This window comes from Balaenoptera musculus, chromosome 6 (genome assembly GCF_009873245.2).
Source record: "Balaenoptera musculus isolate JJ_BM4_2016_0621 chromosome 6, mBalMus1.pri.v3, whole genome shotgun sequence".
Taxonomy (NCBI): Eukaryota; Metazoa; Chordata; class Mammalia; order Artiodactyla; family Balaenopteridae; genus Balaenoptera; species Balaenoptera musculus.
In genome coordinates this window covers 116,255,077-116,278,815 of record NC_045790.1, presented here as the reverse complement: position 1 = coordinate 116,278,815, position 23,739 = coordinate 116,255,077, and the positions used below count along the sequence as shown (strand labels likewise).

Below are 23,739 nucleotides of genomic sequence, written 5' to 3'. Positions count from 1 at the left end.
TGGTTTCTGGCCAAACTCTACACCTGGGAGGACAGGGTAAGGCCACACGCTCACGCTTTGTCCAAGGCCACGGGAAGCCTCTGGCCAGGAATCTCCATGGCTTTTGGAAACCTCTGGGACAGCCCTCCCTGGTCCCTGACTGCGGCCAGCCTCTCTGCCCCAGTCGACCTCCCCCTCCCCGTCACCCTCTCGCAGCCTCCCTGAGGCCGCCAGCTCGCGGGGCCCTGGACTCCTGCTCTGCAGCCTCCAGCCTGGACCACCTGCCAGCACTACCTGCCACTCTGCAAACCCCCAGCTCCGGAGGGACCTGCCACCGCTTTTCTGTCCGACACCTGGGACGCAGCAGAGCAGCTGGGCTGAGCCCAGGCTGTGCAGCCGAGTCCGAGGCCCTGGCAGCTCCAGTGGCTGCTCTGAGGAGTTAAGAACTTGCCCCCTCTCAGCACGGCCAGGCTTCGCAGGAAACACCAGGAGACCTGAGCCCCGCCAGTCCTGCCCACGACACCTGAGCCTCTTGTTTGGACAACACCCTGACACCCCCTTTGCTGTAATGTTGACTCCGTGCCAGTGGCCTCCACGCCGGGCCTGTGTGCCCTCTCCACCCCAGGACACCCTGGCTCCTCCCCCAACAATGACCTCTGAACTCCCCAAACCAAAGCCAGGTAGGGCTCTCGTCTCAGACACCGGCCTTGGGAGCCCTTCTCTCCTCGGCTCCTCAGCTACCTCCAGGCCAGGCTCAGGGATGGCCAGCTCTGCCGGCCCGTCAGTTCCCTCTGGCCACGCCCAGGGCCCGCAGAGAGCGCGGGCTCCGCCCCCAGTACCCAGCCTGGTCCCGCCCCCGCCCCGCCTCTGTCGCTCCTCCCCAGCCAGGCCCCCCGCGGGCTCACCTTGTCGTACCAGCAGCGCATGCTCAGCTGGCCGCACATGCAGTTGCTGGAGGAGCAGTCGTCGATGCACACGCAGTACTGGGGGGAGGGGCGCGTCAGATGGGGCCCCGCCCCGCCCCCCAGTGCTGTTCACAACTCCAGTGACAGTCCTCAAAGTCCTGACTCTTGAGGACACCGGGGGCGTGCCGCCCCTCAGGAAGGAGGGTGTGGAGAGAACGCTCAGGCACGAGGCCTCGGGGGCTCGCAGGAGGGGCTGGGGAGGGACCCAAAGGAGGAGAGGAGGCTCAGACACCGGGCGGGCGCAGCGCCAGGAGGGGGAAGGCCGGGGCAGAGCCACTGAGGCCCTGAGGGCACCCCTCCCCGCTGCCCAGGCTGCTCTGGGGGCCGCAGACGCAGCCTCCCACAGCAGGGCCCCCCCCAGCGCTGACCTGCAGGTGGGTGATGTTCCTGTCGATGCTCATGGGCGACGTCACACAGTTCTGAGACACGTACTTATAGTTGCTGGGGCAAGGCTCGCCGTCCACACCGTTGACACACGGGATGGGGATCCGCTCATAGCCCCGAGCGATGTCTCTGCCGCAGGAAGGGGCGCCAGCTTTCCCGGTGAGCCCTGGCCCAGCCCAGAGAGGCTTCCGTTCCGACCCCCAACCCTGCCCGGAGGCGGGCCCTGGTCTCGCGCGCCTCACCTGCTCACTGTCTTCTCCACCAGGGCGGGCCTGTCGGGGGCCGCGTCGCGCAGCGCCTGGCTCATCTGCAGGGCGCTCCACACCTGCGAGTTGAGGCTGGCGCACTGCAGGGGCGTCTCCCCCTCCTTGTTCTTCAGTGTGACGTCGGAGTCCCGGGATAGGAAGAGGCTGGAGGGAAACGCAAGTCCACAGAACATTCAGATCTCAAGTCAAAAGATACAAGGGTGAGATTCGCACGATGACAACGGTCAGTAAAAATCAGGAGGAAGCAGCGTCCGCTTTCAGATGAACCAGCCCACCGGCCGGTGCTTCCGCTCACCAAGGACAGACATCATTACTCTTCTCCCCCGTTTACTGTCAAAAGTCCTCTTTTTCCTTGAAGGGAAGAGCATGTAAATAACTAGGGATGGTATTTGATTTTTCTTGGCTTTTCCATTCAAAGGCACCCTCAGGATGAAAAGGGCAGCACTGCCCAGCCGGCCATGTGCTCGGTCAACGCCCAGCAGGCAATCCGAGGCCTTACCCAGTCAGGGCCAGATGGTGCGCCAGAGCCCTGTGCCCCCAAGGTCCCAATCTGAGAGGGCGAGGGCCCCACCGGAGGGGCATCCCCTAGTCCCAGGCCCCCGTGAGATGAGAAGTGGGGGCCACACCTCCCTGAGCTACCGCCAGGAGCAGAGCAAAGGCTCTGGACCTGACGGCAACGGGCAAAAGTGACGCAGGAGGGGCTCCCGGTGGTGGTCGGGGGGGGCTCCCAGCTGGCCCTCCAGCCCTCCCGTGGGTGCCGCTCCTCCGGCCCCGAGCGGAGGTGTTAGGACGGGGCTCCTCTCCACGTGTGACCTGGGTATTCGGGGATTTTCACCACGATCCTCCCAGAGCCACGATGACCGCAGGCGTGAACAGAAGAGCCTCGCCCGCCGCAGAAAGTCCCCAGAGCACCCGGAGCCACTCACACGACACAGGCGTAGCGGTCCTCCCTGGCGGCGATGTGCAGGGGCGAGTCTCCGTGGACGTTCACAGCGTGGAGGTCGCACCTGGCGGCCAGCAGGATCTCGGCGATGTCCACACAGCCCGAGAAGGCCGCCCAGTGCAGGCAGATGTTCTCCTCCTGCACGGAAAACACGAGCGTGTGAGGCCGAGGGGGCGGCGTGGCCCACCCGACAGAGGCTTCCTTTCCATTCCGTCTTGTTTTCGTTATAAAAGTACATTATCACAGTACAGAATACGTTAAAAATAGAAGAAAACATCAACCTCAATTAGACCACCGTAAACACGACACGTAAGTAATATAACATCTAGGGACAGTTTATTTTTTAAATTATATTGACTTTGGAACACAGTTATGATTGCAGGATAGAGTAATACCTGTACGAGATTTGAAAAAGACAAATTTGATTAATTAAAATTTTATTTCGTAAAAAACTAAAAACTTTAAATGAAGCAAAGAAAAATTACAAAAATATTTGTGCCACATGTAAAATATATGATTTACCAGGTATAGATTATATATGTGATAACAAAACTTTCACATTAAGTTCATTAGGAGACTACAATTTTTCTTTTTAATAAGACTACAATTCTGAACAAATAAATGTGGAAAGAGAAGGAAAATAAAAAACAACTTACATAAGATAACAGTGAAGAATAACCCTAAAAACAAGAAAATGTCTCAACGAGAACCACCGTACATTCGACCTGCCACACTGCGGACACAGCGCGAGGAGAGCCACGCCCACCCACGCGGCCGGCTGGACAGCCCGGCCGCCCAAGGAGCAGCGCCCAACCCCCCCCATCCCCGCTCCCTTGCTCACCAGCCCCCGGTCTCCCTTCCTCCCTCAGGGACGTAACCAGTGACGCTGTAGCGGTTCTCTTTCTCTGAGTTAGCCTCAGAGATGGGGCTGCTGCCTGTTCTTTCTGCTCTGCGGGCAGGGCGTGTGCTTGGCTCACACAGTCGAGCCCTTGGGAACCACCAGGACCAAAGCGCAGCCTGGGCCCCGGGGCGCCGCCCACAACACCAAGGGGCGCAGCACGTCTGGGTGACTGGGAGGCCGGGGCACCCCCTGCACTGCCCAGCGCCCCATCCCAACACCCGCGTACATCCCACGCCTCCAGCTCAACCAACTTCAGGAAAGACAGAAGCGAAGCAGGAGCTAAGTGGTCTGTGTCTGTCACCCTCGACATCATCGGTCTGTTTCCAACAGAGAAAACTAAGGGCTGGCCCTGCCGTCAGCCCCGGGGTGTCCTGAAAGGCCGGGGCTTGTCTGGCCTCCCCTCCTGGCCATTACTCTCAGAAGCTCTCTACCCTCTGGCTTCCACCTTCTGCACATCTGCAAGCTCCTGAGTGCAACTGCAGTCTCCTGAGGGGCCTCTTTTCTCTTTCCTTCATCAGAACGATTTGTGACTTTATCACCAGAATTAGGTTCTGAGAACTTCCCAGGCCCCTAAGCCCTCCTGCCGGGGGGACTGTGCCGTCTCCCAGCCTCTCTGAGGTCCACCAGCTACGTTACGACAGGCCTACACGTCTGATGGAGCTTCCAGCAAAGACGGGGCAAGAGGGACCACACTGGGTTTACCCCCCTCCACACCTGAAAGAACCAGAGTAAGACAGAACAGTCAAAATGTGTGAAATAACAGTTCTCAAGAACCGGACATCAGGCAGTGAACGGCTGTCCCCCCGAGAGAGGAGCACGGGGCCGGGGCCACCCGCTCACCGTCCCTCTCGGGCTCCAGGCCAGGGCAGCAGGGCTGCCGAGCAGGCTGTGGGGCTGGGAAAGAGGCCTCTGGAGGGCTGTGCATTCCAAACCTGGAGCTCCCGGAGGACACACCCCGAGGCCAGGTGCAGAGGGCTCAGCACGGGCCCCACACAGAAGGGAAAAGCAGCCTCGGGCCGAGACCCGACAAGCCTAGAGAGTGAAACCCAAAATGACCAGACCATTCCTAAGTCACTTTGCTGCACCCAGAGGAAGGCTCACGACAGTTCCAGGAACACAGAACTTCCCAGCAAGGTAAATTCGCAATGTCTCGTGTCCAGCATAAGGTGACCAGGAGTGCAAAGACGCAGGAAACGTGACCCAGAATGAGGAGCAAAACCAGCCAATCAAGCCCAGAACTGACACAGACCACCAAGCGAGGGCATCAAAGCAGCTGGAATAACTGTGTGTTCAGGAGAGACACATTTCAGAAAATACCAAGAAGACCCAAGCAGAATGTTCAGAACTGAAAACCATGACGACTGACGTGAAAGCACGCTGGATGGAATTAACAGCATAACAGCCGCTGTGGAGGAACAGGCTAGTGAGCTTGAACACAGAGCAATAAAACCAGCTGAGCAGAAATCCAGAGTGTAAAAATAATTTTAGAAAATGAAAAGCGCTTCAGTGAGCCGTGGAACAACTTCAAGCCTCCTGGCACACGTGGAACTGGGGCCTCGAGAAGTGGGGTGGTGGCAGAAGCAGCACTGGAAAAAATGACTGGGAAATTTCCAGCTGGATAAAACTCCACACCCACAGACCCAAGGAGCTCCATGAAGCCTAAGTGCACATGTGCACACACACAGCACCAGCCACCTCATAATCAAACTGCTAAACTCCAGTGATAAAGAGACAACCTTAAAAGCACCTGAAAGAAAAAAGACGTGTTACATACAGAGAAATGAAGACAAGGATGCCACCAAGACTTTCTCACCAGAAACGCATCGAGTGAGACCTCAGGGAAGAAGAATGTTTCAGGTACTGAAATTAAAAACTGTCATGCTACAATTCTATATCCAGCAAAATATCTTTCAAAAGTGAAGGAAAAGGGCTTCCTTGGTGGCGAAGTGGTTGGGAATCCACCTGCCAACGCAGGGGACACGGGTTCGAGCCCTGGTCCGGGAAGATCCCACATACCGCGGAGCAACTAAGCCCGTGCACCGCAACTACTGAGCCTGTGCTCTAGAGCCCGTGAGCCACACTACTGAGCCCACATGCCACAGCTACTGAAGCCCATGCGCCTAGAGCCCGTGCTCCGCAACAAGAGAAGCCACCACGATGAGAAGCCCACGCACCACAACAAAGAGTAGCCCCCGCTCTCCACAACTAGAGGAAGCCCGCGCACAGCAACAAAGACCCAATGCAGCCAAAAATAAATAAATAAATAAATAGATTAATTTTTTTTTAAAAGTGAAGGAAAATAAGGACTTCGCAGGCATTAAAAAGCTGAAAGAATCCATCACAAGCCGCCCAGCACAGCAGGAAATGCTAACGGACATTAGATGCACAGAAGCAAACAGCAGTGGATGGACGGACCTGAGGAAGAGGTGACCACGGGAGCTGACACGCCAGGATTATTATAGCCTTTTCCAAAGGTCACCGTTGTTTAAACAAACAACACTGTACTGTGATGTTTATTTAGTAAAATGCACGAGAGGAACAGCATAAAGCTGGGGAGGGAGAAATGGAAGCTAATACTGGAAGGTTCTCCTTACAGGTCCTGAAGCTGCATTCATCAAGAGAGCACAACCCCAGCACTAAGACAGACCCCAGGTCAAGGCCCAGAAGACTGAGTCCAGCCACAGGGCAAAGCCAATCTAGGGAGAAAGGCTGCTTTCTAAACACCCTGCTGGAGCAGCTAGAGGCCCACACAGCAGAAGAGAGAGCCTGATCCCTACCTCCCACCACATATGAACATTAACACCTAAACCTAAGGAACTGCGATTGAAAACACAGAGAGTCTCTACGGTCATGGGTTTGGCAGTGATTTCACATGATACATACAAAAAATACCTGATAAACTGGACTTCACCAAAATTAGAAACATGTGCTCCTCCAAAGACAATGGTTAGGATTTATGAGACACATTATCTGGTAAAGGACTTGCATCCAGAATACACAAAAACTCTCCAAACTAGAGAATAAGAAAATAAACAATCCAGTAAAAAATGAGCAAAACACCTGAACAGATCCTTCACCAAAGAAGATAGAGACCGACTACATTAAGTGCTGGGGAGACTGTGAAGGAACCAGACCCTCCTACCCTGGAAACGGCTGCACCCACAGGAGTGGCGGCACCTGAGCAGGGAGCCCGGCCACGGTCCACAGGCGCAGGACAAGCAAGCGGACGGCCTCTCGCAGCCACAGAAAGGGAGGGGGACCCACACTCGGACGGGACTACGAGGAGCGAGGCTGAGGGGGGCCCAGCTGCGACAGGAAGCAGGCGGGCTGGTTACGTTAGGAGGCGCAGGAGGAAACCTAGCAGGAAGTGACATCCACTGTCCTGGTTGCGTGATGGTGGCTAGGTTAGAATTTATCTAATTGTACACTTTAACTAGCACAGTCCGCCAGTCATACTTCAATGAAGCTGTTGAAATAAAACAGTGACTTGTTTCATCACATAAATAACAAACACGACTCAATCAGTTCTTCCAATCCCTCAGAACCACCAGGGCCTACACTGCTGGATGCTGCGAGTCCATGCGCTGCCCGTGGGCCCAGCCGGTCCACTCCCGCCCGAGCACCCAGGGCCCAGGCTGCTCCAAACCATGAGCCCATCCCTCGAGGAACAAGGCAGAGTGTGACTGCCGTGTGCTGTAGCTTCCCTGGACCTTGTCGCCTCCCTCCGCGCCACCCTCACCTGAAGCCCCCAGGGTTTCCCGGCCCTCAGCTGCTCTCATGTCCCAGGGCCCAGCTCTGTGGAGTTGGCAAAGACGTCCCCAACCAGCCGTGCCCGGCCCTCGGCTGGGAGCCGCTGCTCCTGTTTTCTGGGTGTGGGAGGGTCCTCACGTGGAGCAGCCAGGAGGACCGACCAGCCACTGCTCCCATCCTTTCTTCAAACAGTCCACTAAGGGCTCCGAACTGAGGGGTGGGCACACCTTCCTGCCTTATTCCATTATCAGTTTAATGAGTGTGTGGCTAGACTTCCTACTTATGGCTTGGGTAACTCTGTAAAGGTGGACACAGCTCCGCAGGCCACACCCTGTCTGTGTCCCAGGAGCCCTGTCCCTCCGCCTGAGAAGCAGCACAGGGGCTTGTGCCAGAGCAGCCCCCCAACTCTGTCAGCCCTACCACCCGACCGGTTCTGTGGGTCCCTGAAGCCCGCCCGAGAAATACCGCTTTGAGTTCATCAGATGTGCCTGGTGCTGCCTGTGGCCAAACAGCCCCACTGATACACAGCGGAGGGCTGTTCCCAGAGGGACTGGCGAGTCCCCCGACCTTGGCCCAGGTGTGGGGTGGGCCCTGTGGTCTCGGACGCCACCACAGACATGGGAGTCAGTGTCTCTAAAAACCTCTAAAAATGCAGCTCTGCCCGAGGGGCAGGTCTCAGGGACCTGTGTCCCTCGGTTCACATCCAGCAGCTGGCTGACACACAGAATAACCACTGGAAACCGCACTGGGTCAACACATGGCTGGCGACTCAATGGGAAGAGGTCAGAGCCACAGGCAGGCGCCAGGACACTGCCACCCGACACACCCGTCCCCAGTCCTCCAGGGTGCACCTCCCCGGGGGGAGACTCACGTTGTCCCGGATGTTGATGTCAGACCCCTTGGACAGCAGCAGTTTCACAAGGTCCACGTGCTTATACTCAGTGGCCCAAATCATGGGCGTCCAGCCACCATCATCCTAATTTCAAAAGAAAGAAACAAACATCCATCACAGCTCCTAGAGACACAAGGCGTGAGGCACCTCATCACTTGGGACCTGCAAGGAGGTCCCGGGGGGCGGGAGCCAGCCTGAGTCCCCATTTTGTTGGAGGAAACTGAGGCTCAGAGCGCTGCCTGGGGATCTCAGCGAGCAGGCTGGGTCCACCGGGCAACTCGACACACCTGTGCGCACGTGACAGCGTCACCTAAGAAAAAGGCCAGAAGGCCGCGGAGCAGACCCAGCTGCAGAGTCTGTGCCCGGCTGGCGGGAAGCACTGACCGGGACGCGCCTGCCCACCCTTCTGGTCCCAGGACAGACTCCACGCACGAAGCAGGAGCAACAGCCAAGAACTACAGACAGACAGACGGATGGACATCAGGCCCAGAGATGAATGGAGGCCATGAAAAGTCCCAGCCCCTTCTCTAAGGGCTGGAGCAGCAGCTCACCGGGGCTGAGCCCCCTGCAGGCTGGACCATGGCTCTCATGAGCTGGCTGTCTGCCGCTCCAGCCCGGAGGCGACTCTTAAGAAACGAGTATTATGGTGCCAGTTCCTACTCTGCAAACACTCTAGCACAACATTCGCCACTTTCCAGTCGCCACATTTTCTTGGTGGATGCACACGGCCTCCATGACTAAAGCGAGATGGTCCCTGCAGGCCTACCATGGGCACTGGGGACACGGCAGGGGCAACACAGCCCAGCTTCGGGGGAGAAACTCACAAAACCCGACCGAGTGGGAGATAAAAAACCAACACAGGGGAAGGGGGCCCGTGGACCCCACTAGAACAGAGGTTGGACAAACCACACTGCAGGGAGCTGCATTTCTGGTCCGTCTGGGAGGGTCTCACAGTCAGGGTGGTGGGCACGGGAGCTGGGTTAGCGGCAATGGCTGGGCCAGAAGATGGGGGGGCGGGGCGCTGTGATGGGAGATGGTCATCCCAGAGCTTCAAGTCATGAGGGGGGGGTCCTGGGGAGCGGAACGGGGTCTCAGAGAACAGGAGGGGACCCTGGTGAGTTAGAAGGCCCCACCCTCATTGGCTCTCCCCAGCCACTCACTCGCTCAGCAGACACGCACAGGACCTGCTCTGTAACCAGGCACTGCAGGTCACACGAACACCACCCCGGGGTCCTGACAGCAGGTGCACAAGAAGAAAACACACAGGGGAGGAGGTGGAATGTGCGACAGTGGTCAGTGCTGGGGGGGACAGTGAGGTGCCACGGGGGCGGCACGGCACACAGGAGGCCAGAGACCCTGCTGTGTAGCAGCATCTGAACACAGGCCACAAGGAGACCAGGGCAGCCCAGGCGGACACCTCAGGACAAGCCTCCAGCCGGGCAGCGGCACAGAGCTTGGCGAGCGGCCAGTGGGCGGGGCAGGAGGGAGGTGGACGGGGGCGGAGGATGGGGCCAGGCCTTCCAGGACCTGGCAGGGGTGGGGGGTGGGGTGCCTCGGGGGGTGGAAGGGGCCAGGATTATCACGGAGGAGGACCACGCCTCTGGCCAGCCCGTCAGGTGCTGTCACGAGTGGACGAGGTGGTTTACCTGACAGTTGACATCCATTTGCCCATTGGAAAGCAGATACTGAACCACATCATAGTGGCCTTTCTTGGCAGCCAGGTGCAAACAGGTGGAGCCCTCTGCGTCCTGCAACACAAATGCATTTAGGTCCCGAGAAATCACAGCGTGATGGGGCAAGCTCGCCGTGCAGCCTGACACTCGTCACGGCGCCTGACCACCTCCAGGTTGCGTCCGCTGGCCGCCGGGCACACCTCCTAGATGGCTTTTAGCTCCATCTTTTCAAGGACACTAAGGGTGCCACGTTAACTGAACCATCTCAACAAAAAGGCTCCTTCCAGATCACCAGTCTGAATGCAACGACTATTATGCTGACACCACTCTTGATACTTTTGCTACATGTGCATGTATCCATAAATGACGGTTTTATGTTTTTAAATTGTCTATAAATAATATATCATATACCTGTCTGCAATTCATATTTAGTTCAACGTTATGGTTTGGAGATTTCACTTTGTAGAGAACACATAGCACTAGTTCACTTATGTCAACTGATGTAAAACTAGCCCAGTTTGTGCATCTGGTCGAGGAAGACTCGTTGTTTTTCACCAATATTCACCAAACATTGCAATACGTTTCCCGGATTCCTCGTGCAAGAGTTGCCCACGGGGTCCCCCCAACACCGAGACCCCCCCCAACAATGACACACGTGTGCTACTCCCCCAGGTGGGCTCAGCTGTGGACTTCATGGGATTCTACGGCCAGGGAATGGGGTGTCTCAGGTGCTTGAAAGGCAGGCGCCTTCCCAGCATATCCCGGTCACACATCTCCTCTCCAGGGAACTGCCTGGTCACCTTCCTCACCCATTGCTTCCAGTTACTTTCTTTCATCTGTAGGAGACCCTGATGCCCTCTGGCTGTAAAACCCTCTCCCGGTTGTAGCTGCCCTTCATGTTGTACCTTGTGACATCTTTTGTTGATCAGAAATTCTGAATTCTAATGCATTTGACTTTATCAATCATTTTTGTACTTTTGTCTTGTTGAAGAAATCTTTCCCGACGCTGGAATCACAAAGCTAATCTTCCCTCTTAACCTCCGAAAGTTCTGTAATTTTGCCTTTTGTCTTTGATTCTTCTGTTTGCCACGTGCCTGACGTGTGCCCTGACCCTGCTCACCCAAGCCTGGTCCGTGTGTTAGCGTGTGTTCTCCAGGGAAGCAGAGCTGGTTCTCGCCTGCTCACTGGCTCAGACCAACATCTGCCCTTGGCTGGAGGGCTTGTCCTCTGACACTGGATATAATTACGACATGGTTTTAGGGTTAGATGACCACCTTCCTATTTGTCCTATCTGTTTCTATTCCTCTTTTCCTGCTTTTTAGTTACACAAGTATTCTTTAACATTCCGTTTTACTTTTTCTACTAGCTTTTTAAAAAGTTTTCCTTAAAGCTATACTCCTTTGAAATTATTTCCTTAATGTTCTGTAGGGATCACAACCTTCAACTTTCCCATCCACTTAGGTCAGTACTTATTCCCTCCCAGGAAAGAACTAAAACCCGAGGACCCTGCTCACATCCACCACTGGCTCCCCCTGTGCTCCCGCTGTCCTGTCTTACTTCCAAGTTTGTGTAAACTCCATCTTATAATATTCTTCTTGCTTTAAGCAGCCTTTGTCCTTTAAGAAATTTAAAGAAAACAAGTATTTACCATTTCTAGTATTTTCATTATCCCCAAGAACGGGATTTTCCTCCCACAAGCTTTAGTGTAAACCTGCTGGTAAGTCCTATCAGCTTTTGTGTACCTGAAAATGTTTTATTTCACAAGTGCTTTCTGAAGGACGCTTTTACTGGCTGTAGCATTCTGGGCTGACAATTTTTTTGAGTTTTTTTTCTTCCCTTTTAGCGCAATAAGAATATCACTCCATTGTCTCCTGGCCTCCGTCGTTTCAAATGCAAAGTTGGCAAATTTTCATAATGTTCGCTTACACGTATTGTGTTGTTTTTCTGGGGCTGTGTTAAGGTTTTCAGCAGTTTAACATGATGTATTTAGGTGTGGCAGCCTTAGTATTTATCCAGCTTGGGGTTTGCTGAGTTTCTTGAATCTGTAGGTTATTTTTCACCAAATGTGGGAAATTTATGACCATTTTTCCTTCAATAAATTTTTTTCCACTGGGTTTTCTCTCCTTTCTGGGACTCCAATTACACATCAGACAGCTCAATGTTGTCCTAGTCTGCTTTTCAGACAGAATGGTTTCTCTGATTGGTCTTGGATTTCAAGGACCCTTTCTTCTACAGCACCCAGAGTGCTGCTAACAAGCTCACCGGTGAACTCTCTACTCCAGACCTCCTCCAATCACTTGTCCTGCAGGCTCCAGCTGCTTCTGTAAAGCCCTGAACACTGACCTCTTGCCTCTTCAGTGGTGCTTTGCTTGGGCGCTGGCTCCTGTGACGAGGCTGGGAAATCGTCCCCTGGCCGAGAACTGGGCAGAACTCACCCACCCATCCTAACGGAGAGGATTAATAACAGTTATCTATAGATAGTCATAGAAAAACTAAAGGTTTCCAGATCTCAAAAACCACCAAAAGCAAAGGACTAAATACCAGCTTGAAAAAATATTCACAACAAATGTAAATAACTATATACAAAAAAAGTTCACTTTGAGAGAAGCAAATTAAAATAGTAAAAAAACAAGTAAATAATCATTTTTGCATATCAAATTGTTAATTTTTTTTTAACCGTAATGATCGGCACTGGTAAGAGTACAGGGAAACGAATGCTCAGACGCTCCCGGATGCAATTCAGAGAGAGGGAGCAAAAGCCTTAAAAACGATTATATATTCTGATCTAGCAATTCCACACACACACCCAGAAATCTGTCTTAAAGAAATCAAACGTGCCAAGATTTAGCTATGAAATGTCTGTTGAAGCACTGTGTACAATAAAAACTGAAAATAACATAAATATTAAACAATCAGCAAATCTAAAAAAATGATACAAATTATATCATGAAATACAACACAGCCACTTGAAATAATGTTATAGAATATTTAATGACATAGAAAAAAGAGTGAGAACTTAATTTGATGGGAAAAAGGAGTTGATAAATTAGTATGAACAGAACGATCATTTTTTTGCTGGAAAAAATGTGTATTAATTTGAAGGACTGTAACATTTAGCATTTTTATTGTTATTGCATGTGTGTGTATATGACATAAAACTTGCCCTTTTAACCATTTTAGAGTGATTCAGTGGCAACATGAATTGCTTTCACAGAGCTGTACCATCACCACACTCTATTCTCAAAGCCTGTCCATCAGCCCAGGCAGAAGCTCCGTCACCACTCAGCAACAGTATCCCCCCCTCACCCCGGGTAACCTCCAATCTACTTTCAGTCTCTAAATCTGCCTGTCCCAGGTTCCGCACATAAGTGGAATCATACAATATTCGTCCTTCTGTGTCTGGCTTCTTTCACTCAGCATAATGTTCTCAAGTTCACCCGTGTTGCAGCCTTTGTCAGAATTTCCTTCCTTTTTGAGGTAAGGCTGAATAACACTCCATCGTATGGATGGACCACATCTGGCTTATCCATCGCCCGTCAATGGACACTGGGTTGCTTCCACCTTTTAGTTACTGTAAACAATGCTGTGAACAAGGTGTGTACATAACTGTCCGTGTCCTTGCTTCCTGTTTCTTTGGGTACATACCCTGGATTGGAATTGCTGGATCATATAGTAATTCTATGTTTCACTGTTTGAGGAGCCACCAAACTGCTTTCCACAGTTAACTGCATCATGTTACGTTTCCACCAGCAATATATGAGAATTCCAATTTCTCCACATCTTTGCTAGCACTTATTTTCTGATTTTTAGATAACAGTTGTCCTGAGGGTCTCACCATGGTTTTGATTGCATTTCCCTAGTGACTAATGATGCTGAACATCTTTTCATGTGCTAACTGGCCATTCAAGTATCTTCTCTGGAGAAATGTCTACTCACACTCTGCCCATTTTTGAGCTGGGCTGGAGTTTGTTATTGAGTGGTAGGACTTGTCAATATATTCTGGATAGTAAAGCCCTGTCAGATACAGAATTTATGAATATCTTCCCCTTCTGTGGGTTGCCTCTTCACTCTCTTGAATAGTGTCCTTTGTTGGACAAAAGTTTATTAATTTTGATGAAGTTTAAGTTATCTAGTTTTTCCTTTTATTGTCTGTGCTTTTGGTGTCATACCCAAGAAATCATTGCCAAATCCAATGTCATACAGATTTTCCTGTTTTCTTCCAAGAGTTTTACGATTTTAGCTCTTAAGTTTAGGTCTTTGATCCCCTTTGAGTTAATTTCTGGATACACTGTAACCTCATCCTTCTGCATGTGGAAGTCCAGTTTTCCCAGCACTTGTGAAGACGCTCTCTCCTGCCACTGGATGCTCTGGGCCCCCTTAACAGTAATCACTTGATCGTATCTGTGAGGGTTTATTTCTGGGCACTCTATTCACTGTTCTATATGTCTGTCTCTAGGCCGGTACCACGTGGTTTTGATTACTGTAGCTCTGTCATAAGTTTTGAAGTCAGGAAGTGTGAGGCCTCCAGCTTTGTTCTTTTGCAAGATTGTTTTGGTTGTTCAGCGTCCCTCAAGGTTCCCTATGAATTTTAGGACAGGTTTTTCTATAAGCTGTAAAAAAAAGGCATTGGGATTCTGATAGGGATTGCACTGAATCTGTAGATCGTTCTTGGTAGCAACAACATTTTAACAATACACTCGGGACTCAGTATCCACGGATGCAGAACCCACGGATATGGAGGGCTGACTGTACTATTAAGGGACTCGACCATCGGCGGGTTGGTATCTGCAGGGGTCCTGGAATCAATCCCCCACAGATACTGAGGGAGGAATGTACTGTCCTCTTCCAATCCATGAACACCAGATAATTTCCATTTATCTGTGTCTTCTTTAATTTCTTTCAGCATTTTTTAGTGTACAAATCTTTCGCTTCCTTGGTTAAGTTTATTCCTAAGTATTTTATTCTTCTCAATGCTATTGTAAATGGAATTGTTTTCTTAATTTCCTTTTCGGATAGTTCATCACAAGTGTATAGAAATACAACTGATATTTCTGTACTGATTTGGTATCTCACAACTTTCCTAATGTATTTATTAGTACTAACAATTTTTTGTGTGGATTCTTTATGATTTTTTACATATAAGATCATGTCATCTGTGAACAGAGATCATTTTTCTTCCCCCTTCCCAATTTGGATGCCTTCTATTTCTCTTTCTTGCCTAACTGCTCCGAATAGAAGACAGAAGAGAGAAGGTGTGCCTATCCAAAGAAGGAAGCTGAACACCTCTGCACACAAACTCCTTATCAGATGCTTGACTACCGTCAGGCATAGTGGATCCAGTGCTCACTAGTATCTTCCACAAATAAACCAGTAACCAAGTAAGGTGAACTACCTACTTCCAGACAACCCGGTGGATGCCTGGTGGCTACCAGTTGCTGAAGACGTTCCAGCAAGGAACCGGCCCTGTTCCTCTTTACGAGGAGCCTCTACATGAAACGGGTGTGCTTCTGAGCAGTGAGTACCTTCGGATCCACGAGGGCCCCGGCCTTGATGAGGTACTTCACCGCGTCTAAGTGGTTGTTTTCTGCCGCCTCCATCAGCGGGGTCCTCTGGTCCTCTGAGCAGGTGTCGATGTTGGCGCCCGCCTGGTGAAAAGAGGGACAGCTCAGGTGTGAGAGCTGCCACCGCAGCCACACCCAGTGAGGAAACGTTTCCCAGGCTCAGCACTTGGAAATGGAGGGGTCTCAGGGGCTACATTAAGTCTTTCTATCGACTAAGCCTGAATCACCCAAAGCAGAATTCAGAGACATGATTATTCTGTAACTATCAAACCTTTAGTTCAAGAAGAGCATTTCATTTCTAAGCTAATTGGGTAAAAATGCTTACAGTAACATTAGTGACAGCACCTTTAGAAATAAGAAAGAAGGTAAGACCCCAGAGCAGGCAAAGAAGGGGTGCTGACGGGGACTCAGCAAGGCAGGGCCAGGAGGCAGGCGGTAGCCCAGCCTGCAGTGACCGTGGGGCCCTAGCTCAGGGGCCTCAGAGGCCTCTGTCTCCGGCTGTTCTAAACACTTGCCAAAATAAACTGAACAAAAACTCATTTCCAGGGTGTATTTTCCAATGGAGTGTGTACTTGAAAACCAATGAGCCAGCAGGTACACTTGGGTAAATCGTCTGTTTGAAACTGAAAACGCCCAACCTTAAAGTGGGTTTTCCACTAACAGCAAAGCAAGTGTTTGGCAGTTGAACATTTTAAAAGAGCTAATACTTATAAGGCTGAAAGTAGTATTGTTTTTACTACTAGCAATTAAAAAACAAAAATGACCCAGTTTAGTAAGAAATTTAAAAATAGACCTAGAATGGTACACATGGAAAGCCAGGGGAACTGAGGTGGTCAGGGACGGTGAAGGAGACTCGGCTGTTCCCACGGAGCAGAGCTAACGTCAGAGAGCAGGGGCGTCCAGGTAGGAGACGAGTGGGGGACACAGGTCAGACGGCCCAACCTGAGGGTGAGGTAGAGCCAGGATTCCAGCTGGAATCCAGTTAAAGCAGCTAACTTTAACAACGAAACTTGGAAAAGCACACGCGATAAAGGTGCGGGGTGGGGGTCTGAGTAGCGCTAACGCGGCCAGCGTGGGGTCGGCCACGCTCTGCCAGGCTGCACAGGCCAGGATGTGTCCTCTGCCGGTGAAAGGCCAGGCGCCGCCTGTAACTGCGTGCACACACTTGGCAAGACCCCCCCCACCCCAAAACCACCCTGAATACCCAGGGGTGCGAGAGCCCGGGCCACAAGCCTGCCCAGGGGACGGCCCGGAGGGAGGGGCCCACAGGCCGGGCAGCCCCCGACTGGGCCCACGTCTGAGAGGCCCGGACGGGCGGATGACCAAGAGCAGAGCCACGGGCCGCACGGTGCAGAGGGTCGGGGTCCGAGGGCCAGGCCCCCCACCCGACACCCAGGTAGTGTGAGGACGGCTGCTCCGTGTGCTCGTGTGAAACCCGCGCCGGCCAGTGACGGCCCCGCCCGCCAGCACAGAGGCCCTGCACAGGGACACGTGGGCAACCCAGGACCACACCAGGGAAGTCAGCCCAAAGGCCAGTGATCATCACCAGAAGAGGCAGGGTGGCCAGGAGACAACGCGGAGAGATCTGAGACACGGAAGGAGGCGGGAGGAGGGCCTCCACCCAGAGGGGACAGAGGGCCCGGGAGGTGCGGGGCGAGCACAGCCCACAGCACGTCCTGGGCTCCTGGGGGGCAGGGCAGCGGTTGTCGCTCTGTCCCTCCCTTCTGGGCCCATGACTGCTAGAAAACGCATATTTTCCTATTAGAAGATGCCTCCTGGGCTCACGGCCCGCAGAGCAGGTAAAAGCAAAGCAGGCGAGATGGACCCCAGACGCAAGCAAACACTAACACAGAGGGACAGGACGGGACAGAGCCGGGGAGCAGACGGAGGCCCAGGTGGGAGAACTCAAAGCAGTGACCACAAATGGGGACACATCCAGGCCCGGGCCCGGAGAGCCGCGCGGCACGTCACTCCAACCATGGGTGTGCCCGGTGCCGGCCAAAGGCTGGGCCTGGCCAAGGGTACCGGAGGGTGTCAGGGGCGGCGACCAGCACAGCTGCCCCTGACCTCGTGCCCCCGCACACCGGACGTCCACCCGAGCGCCCCAGAATGCATCCTGCTGGGGTTTCGTTTAATGTTGTTATTTAAATCAAGTGTCCACCTGCAGCAGGGCCACTGTGCTGCAGTTGCCTGGATAGAGCTGTTTCCAGCGAGACCTCGGCATGAAAATTAAACAGGCTGGGAAATACCCAAACCACTCCTCACAGGTGCTCCTCCACTGACCCGGAGCGTGAGCGAGGGTGCCTGCTGCCTGGGGCCAGGGCCAGAGCCCAGCCGCAGGAGGGCACATGAGGTGGGCACCCACCAAAGCTGCGCCTCCAAGAAACAATACCCTCGGATTCGGGGCAAAGCAGAGGAAATCTGTCCCACGTCGGATGGGTTCTAGGGGAGAAAAGGACACAAGAGCACAGCCCCCAAGTCGGGGAGTCTGCAGCCTGGGTCACCAAATTAACCACCAGGCTGACAATCTAATCTGAAGTGGTGTCAGACGGTCACACCTCCAGGCTCCGGGCAGACAGTAGAGTCATAAAGATCGCTGATGTATAAAGCATTGGTTTTTTTCCAAAATACATAACGTTTTATTCTGCAATAGTTTACAACTCACAAGAAGCTGCAAAACAGAGCACAGAGCTCCTGCGTTCTTTGACCCGGACAGTCTTCCACTATCACGGCCAGTGGGGAGAAGCAGGAAATGGGGCAGCGGATCAGTGAATGACTCAGGCTTTTGCTCTTTGAATGAAAGAGGCAGACAAAGAATTCACACTGTGTGAGGTTTAGAAGTGGACAGAGCTGAGCCATGGGGTTGAGGATCTCTGTGGGGCGGTGAGCGCACAGAAACACACACACCTGATCGTCACAACACAGGCTAGGAGAGCTGCCACGGGGGAGGGACACATGGTGCTTCTGCGGGGCAAGCAGATCAGGCCGGGTCCCTTTAGAACCATTCATTAACCAAGACGTTTACGTTTCAATGATTTTTCTGTATGTATCTCACACACGTTTTTATGTTAAAAAAAAAAAAGTTGGGGGTGGGGGGAATAGATTCTTTCAAAGGAGTGTGAAACTACCTTTTCCAAAGGAAGAATAAAGTCAGAAGACCATCAATTGTTCCCCCCTCCTCCTCTTCTTCTTCCTCCTCCTCCTTCCTCCTCCTCTTCTTCCTCTCCTTCCTCCTCCTCCTTCCTCTCCCTCTGCCTCTTCTTCCTCCTCCTCCTTCCTCTCCCTCCTCCTCCTCCTCTCCCTCCTCCTCCTCCTCCCTCCTCCTCCTTCCTCATCCTTTCTCCCCCTCCTCCTCATCCTTCCTCATCCTTTCTCCCTCCTCCTCCTTCCTCATCCTTACTCCCCCTCCTCCTCCTCCCTCCTCCTCCTTCCTCATCCTTTCTCCCCCTCCTCCTCCTCCTCTCCTGCCTCCTCCTCCCTCCTCCTCCTTCCTCTCCCTCCTCCTCCTCCTCCTCTCCTTCCTCCTCCTCCTCTCCTTCTTCTCCCTCCTCCTCCTCCTCTCCCTCCTCCTCCTCCTCTCCTTCTTCTCCCTCCTCCTCCTCCTCTCCCTCCTCCTCCTCCTCTCCTTCTTCTCCCTCCTCCTCCTCCTCCTCTCCTTCCTCCTCCTCCCTCCTCCTCCTTCCTCGTCCTTTCTCCCCCTCCTCCTCCTCCCTCTGTCTCAAGACTGAGCAAGTAACAGCCACTTGTTAGAATCACAGAGTGACCTCTGGAGGCAAGAAAGCAAAGACTATAACTTCCAAGCAAATAAAGAGAAAGGAAATGAGACAAAACAAAAGTCAACCCAAAAGAAGGCAGCAAAGGAGAGGAAAAAAAAAAAAAAAGAAATATTTGTTTTAAGAGGCTGAGAATCAAAACTACAATATAAGAAATTAGAAATAAATTTTAAATGTCAGAAATTACAGTAAGCATAAGTAGACTGAAGATTCCTATTAAAATACCCAGGCTGTCAGATAGAGCTTTTTAGAAGCTGGCTACATGCTATTTAAAGAGATCTGTCCAAACGGCGCCTCTGGCGTGAGCCAAAGTTGGGAGGGGTCTGACAAATGGGTCTCGGTTGTTAGAAATCTAAACCAACAGGTAACCCCACTGTACAACACCAGTGCAAAAGCAGGCTCCACACTTCACACAATCACATCTTAGTCTGTGCACATAGCACAGGTGAGAAGAGGAAGAAGCAGACACTCCAGGCCGATGGTGACACAGAGCAGCCGTGACTAGACAAGAGACCTGGGGGAGGGGGGTGTCCGCCCAGGGCCCCAACAGAGATGCCCAGAGGACGGTCCTCTCCAGACACAGAGCCATCCCGAAGCCCACCCGACACGAAAACCTCCAGCTGACGGGCCCCAGCCAAGAGCCCACCACCGGCACTTCAGTCCCTTCCTTTACAAACAAACAGGATCCACCAGGCATTTGAGGGAAACCTGAAATAAGAAAGACCAGAATGAACAGACCGGTATAAAGCTTCCAAACACTGTGGGAAGACCCAGAGGCTACAGAAAAACGTGGCAGCACAGGCGAGACCCCGAGAGGAGCCGAGGGTCAGGCCGAGAGCACCGCCCAGAAAAGCTGGACAAAGCGTGAGTCCAGAAGGTGCAACAGGTAAACACAGGCGCTTGCGGAGGGACCTGGAGCCCAGACAGAAAATCTCCCAGACCTGAACCTGGGCTGTGGGGAAACTCCAGACCCACGGGTGAAAGGAAATTTCCTGAAGGGTCCAGAGATAAACACCTGGCTTAAAGGTGGCCTCCGGGAAACAGGGGCCCCAACACGGGCCAGGGGAGGGATGTCCCAGAGCAGCGGCAGTCCCAGGGTGGGCAACGTGCTTCCCAGATGACACAGGGCCAGTCTGTCTGCTCGGGGTGGATTGGTGGGGGGATCGGTCCAGGACACATTTACACGACCACGGAACGCAAGCTCTTGGCGCAGGGCGGGGGGTAGGCGGAGGCATGTGTGCACGCCTGAGCTAAACCCTCCCACACCAGGAAGTCGGTGACACTAAAAACCCAAACGAACTAGAACAACAAGTCAAACACCGAAAGGCAGTGCGCCATTTCCAGAGGCGGCGTGACTGGCAAGAGAGGCAGCGGAGGCGCTGAGGGCACTGGGCAGAGCCAGGGCGGGTGGGCCTGGGAGCCTCCGGCACCGCTGGGCTGCCCGGCTCTCGGGACCCAGGCCAGGCTGTCTCGCTTTGGTGGCCCTGAGAAGACCGCGTCTGACCTGAATCAGCATGTGACAGATGTCCACGTGGCCGGCCTCCGCCGCAGCGTGCAGGGGCGAGCGCTTGTTCTGGTGCTCCATCTTGAAGTTGGGGTCGATCCCATCAACTGCAAACAAACAGGAGGTGCCAGTTACCGCAGGTGCAGCCCCCAGAGCCCGCGATGGCGCAAGGGCTGGCAAGGCTCCAGGCGGAACCGACAGGCAGGCCTGTGGTCAGAGACCCCCAGCACCTGCGCTCCTCCTAGACACCCTCATCTAACTCTGGGCTCCCCCGTCTCTCCCGTCCCCAGGCCCGGGCCCGAGCGTGAGGGTGGAGGGGCCCCAGGATGGATGCTCCACAGGGAGCAGGACCCCCAGGCCAGGCCCAAAGGGAAGGCGGTTGCTGAGCACAGCTCCCAGCCTGGAGTGGAGACGGGCTACAAGGCCAACCACGGAGCAGCGAGGCGAACTCGGCATCGCACAAGGTCCACGAGGAAAATGATTAAAATCGCCATTTCAGTCAACATAAAATAAAACCTTTTTTTTTTTCAGAGCAAACCATTAAGCTTCTTTCTTGACTTAACTGTCAAGTAAAAGGATTCTTAATCAGCCTTTTCCAGCCAGAGGAATCAAGCCTACGCTGTGAGCTCAGAATCAAAGCGCTGTCCCTTGCTCAGCAGGAGACGGAGCTGGGAAGGACCCGACCAGTACATTTTCAGGTGTTAAAAACCCACAAAGGCAGGTACACACTGAAAACACAAGTGCCAGAAGGGCCGCACCCTGCACACGAGGGCGCCAACTCCATCCGCACGGCACAACAGCCCAGCTGGCTAACTCTGCTTTCATGGAGTCGACGTCTCTTCTTCATCTAATAATCACATACTTAATCCCTGTTTAAAAACGGGGAATTCCTGGGACTTCCCTGGTGGTCCAGTGGTTAAGACTCTGCACTCCCAGTGCAGGGGGCCCAGGTTCGATGCCTGGTCAGGGAACTAAATCCCGCATGCCCCAACTAAGAGCCCGCATGCGGCAACAAAGATTCCACGTGCCGCAAGTAAGACCCGTACAAAAAAAAAAAAAAAACGAGGAACTCCTAGAGAATACTTCCAGAGCAGCACTCTCCCCGGGAACCTCTTTTCAGCAGAAGCAGAAAAGGATGATGTGGATGGGGAGGGCACGTGACTGAGCACGAACACTGCGAACGGGCTGAACACCAGAGGCGGCCTGTGTGCACCAGCCAGAGAAACGGGACAGAGCAGGACACAGCGGGCAGTGACCGAGAGGCGCTGACAGGTGCGGCCACCTACCCAGCATGAGCAGCACCTTCTGCAGCTCCCCTTGCCGGGCCGAGAAGTACAGCTGCTTCGGGTGGAAGCGGAGCTTCTTGGGTCTGCGGAGAGAGCACAAGACAGCAGTAAGCACAGGCTCCCCACCACACACACACACACACACACACACACACAGACAGACAGACACACACACACACACACAGCACCTGCAGGCTGGAAGGCCTGGGCTGGGCCCACCTGCCCAGCCTCAAGGTCAAGGATGCCACACCCACCAGGCATCTCACAGTAAAAACAGCCAAAATTAGTGACCATCTCCTTCACCCACAGCACGAGAATGGTTCCTGAGGCTCTGCATTCCGTGCAGGGCACAGAGCGAGCTGCTTCTCTATAGCATGAGGTCAAGGGACCCCCGAGGTGGTGGGGGCAGCGTGTCACACCCAGCTACACCCACCCTCTTCACGGTACAGAGTCTGGACCCGGTGAGTAGGGCAGGGGGCTGGACAGTCACCGTAAGACCAGGGCCAGAGACCAGGCTGGAGGCGGACAGAGAAAAAGCCGTGGGGACTCAGGACCGTGTCCCAACGCTACAACTTCTCGAGAAGCAAGGCAGGAAGGTGCAGCTCTGAGGGAGGGAGCCGCACGGCCTGGCCGGAGCCCTGACCGTGGAACCCCATGACCAGTGCACACCTGTGGGCTCATGGGTCGGGGCACCAGGCCCTCCTGCAGAGCCACAGCTGGGCTGCAGTAATGGGAGCCGCAGGGACAACCAAGGGGCCACCTGCTCCAAACTCTCCTTTCACAGACGAGCAGCCACAGAGTGGCACTGGCTCTAACGTCCTGAGGTCAGAGCCACGGTCAGCGTGTCTAGGGAAACGTGTGCCAGAGCCTCCCAGGACTGTCCTCGCTATGCCTTCAGAGGGTCACTTTGCTCCTAGCGTAACGGACAGTAACCTGCAATCGTTTCCCGAAATAACGGAAAAGAAGGTGCACGGTCCTGATGGCCAATGCTAACAGGAGACCTAAGGGAGGCCTCGGCGACCTCCTGGGAATGCCACGGCCCTGGGGGCGCAGACAGCTGGGGCGTGTGGCCCTGGCAAGCACCGGACCCCGCAGGGGGACCAGGACGCGCGCGGAAGTGCCGGCAGCTGACTCGCGCAGGAGGACCCGGAGGGAGGGGCCTGCAGGAAGGGAGTGCCAGGCCAGGGCGCGGCTGGGCCAGGCCTTACTTCTCCGAGTCCAGGGCGATGAGTGCGCTCTCCAGGGTCTCCTTCCCGGGTCCCTGGGAGAGGCCGGGCGCTGGTTTCCCCAGCCCGGCCGGCCCCATGGGGTCGAAGGCCTCGGGCACCTGGGGGGCTGTGCTCTGTGGCTTGTCATCCTCTGAGAGCGGGGGTCCAGCAGTGCTTCGGGGAGGAAGAAATAAGTGGAATTCTGAGTTTTAGAGACGTGGAACTCTCCCTTCTTGTGGAAACCAACGAAAACACAAAACATGATTCACTCGGACCCTCCAACTGCGCTGCTCTTCTGAGCGTGAAAACGGCCTCAGGTTCACTGACCATCTATCTGCTCAGCCCCTGGAGGGAAGAGCCCAAACTCAGAATCAAATCCCAGAGAAAAAGGGCATTCAGAAGTGAGGGCGGCTTTCCCAGGACTTTTGGCCAAATGTTCAAATATGCTTTAGCGAATGAACTTCAGGTTGAATCTAAAGTCCACTGCCCTCCCAACGCAAGGGACACCTTGGAATTTTGACTCAAAAATCATTAAATTTATAGATTAATACAATTAATACAGAATAATACGAAGGAGTCGACACCATTCCAATATTCAGTTTTGAATGTCTACAATTCGAGTCTCTTAAATGACCTTCAGTGAAGTTTTACAGT

The 23,739-nt window shown here is 53.5% G+C and overlaps 1 protein-coding gene across 8 annotated transcripts in view; it reads right to left on the bottom strand.

Moving 5' to 3' along the window:
* Positions 1–23,739, bottom strand: part of EHMT1 (euchromatic histone lysine methyltransferase 1) — a 153,263-nt gene that overhangs the window by 13,853 nt on the left and 115,671 nt on the right. For all 8 annotated transcript variants that reach the window (XM_036854506.1, XM_036854512.1, XM_036854508.1 and 5 more), the window contains 10 exons: positions 23,086–23,259; positions 21,878–21,960; positions 20,592–20,698; positions 15,276–15,398; positions 9,727–9,828; positions 8,060–8,164; positions 2,521–2,675; positions 1,571–1,738; positions 1,313–1,457; positions 885–962 (listed from right to left, as the gene is read on the bottom strand). In XM_036854506.1, coding sequence (XP_036710401.1) covers positions 885–962; positions 1,313–1,457; positions 1,571–1,738; positions 2,521–2,675; positions 8,060–8,164; positions 9,727–9,828; positions 15,276–15,398; positions 20,592–20,698; positions 21,878–21,960; positions 23,086–23,259 — 1,240 coding nt within the window. The remainder of the gene's footprint in view (positions 1–884; positions 963–1,312; positions 1,458–1,570; positions 1,739–2,520; positions 2,676–8,059; positions 8,165–9,726; positions 9,829–15,275; positions 15,399–20,591; positions 20,699–21,877; positions 21,961–23,085; positions 23,260–23,739) is intronic.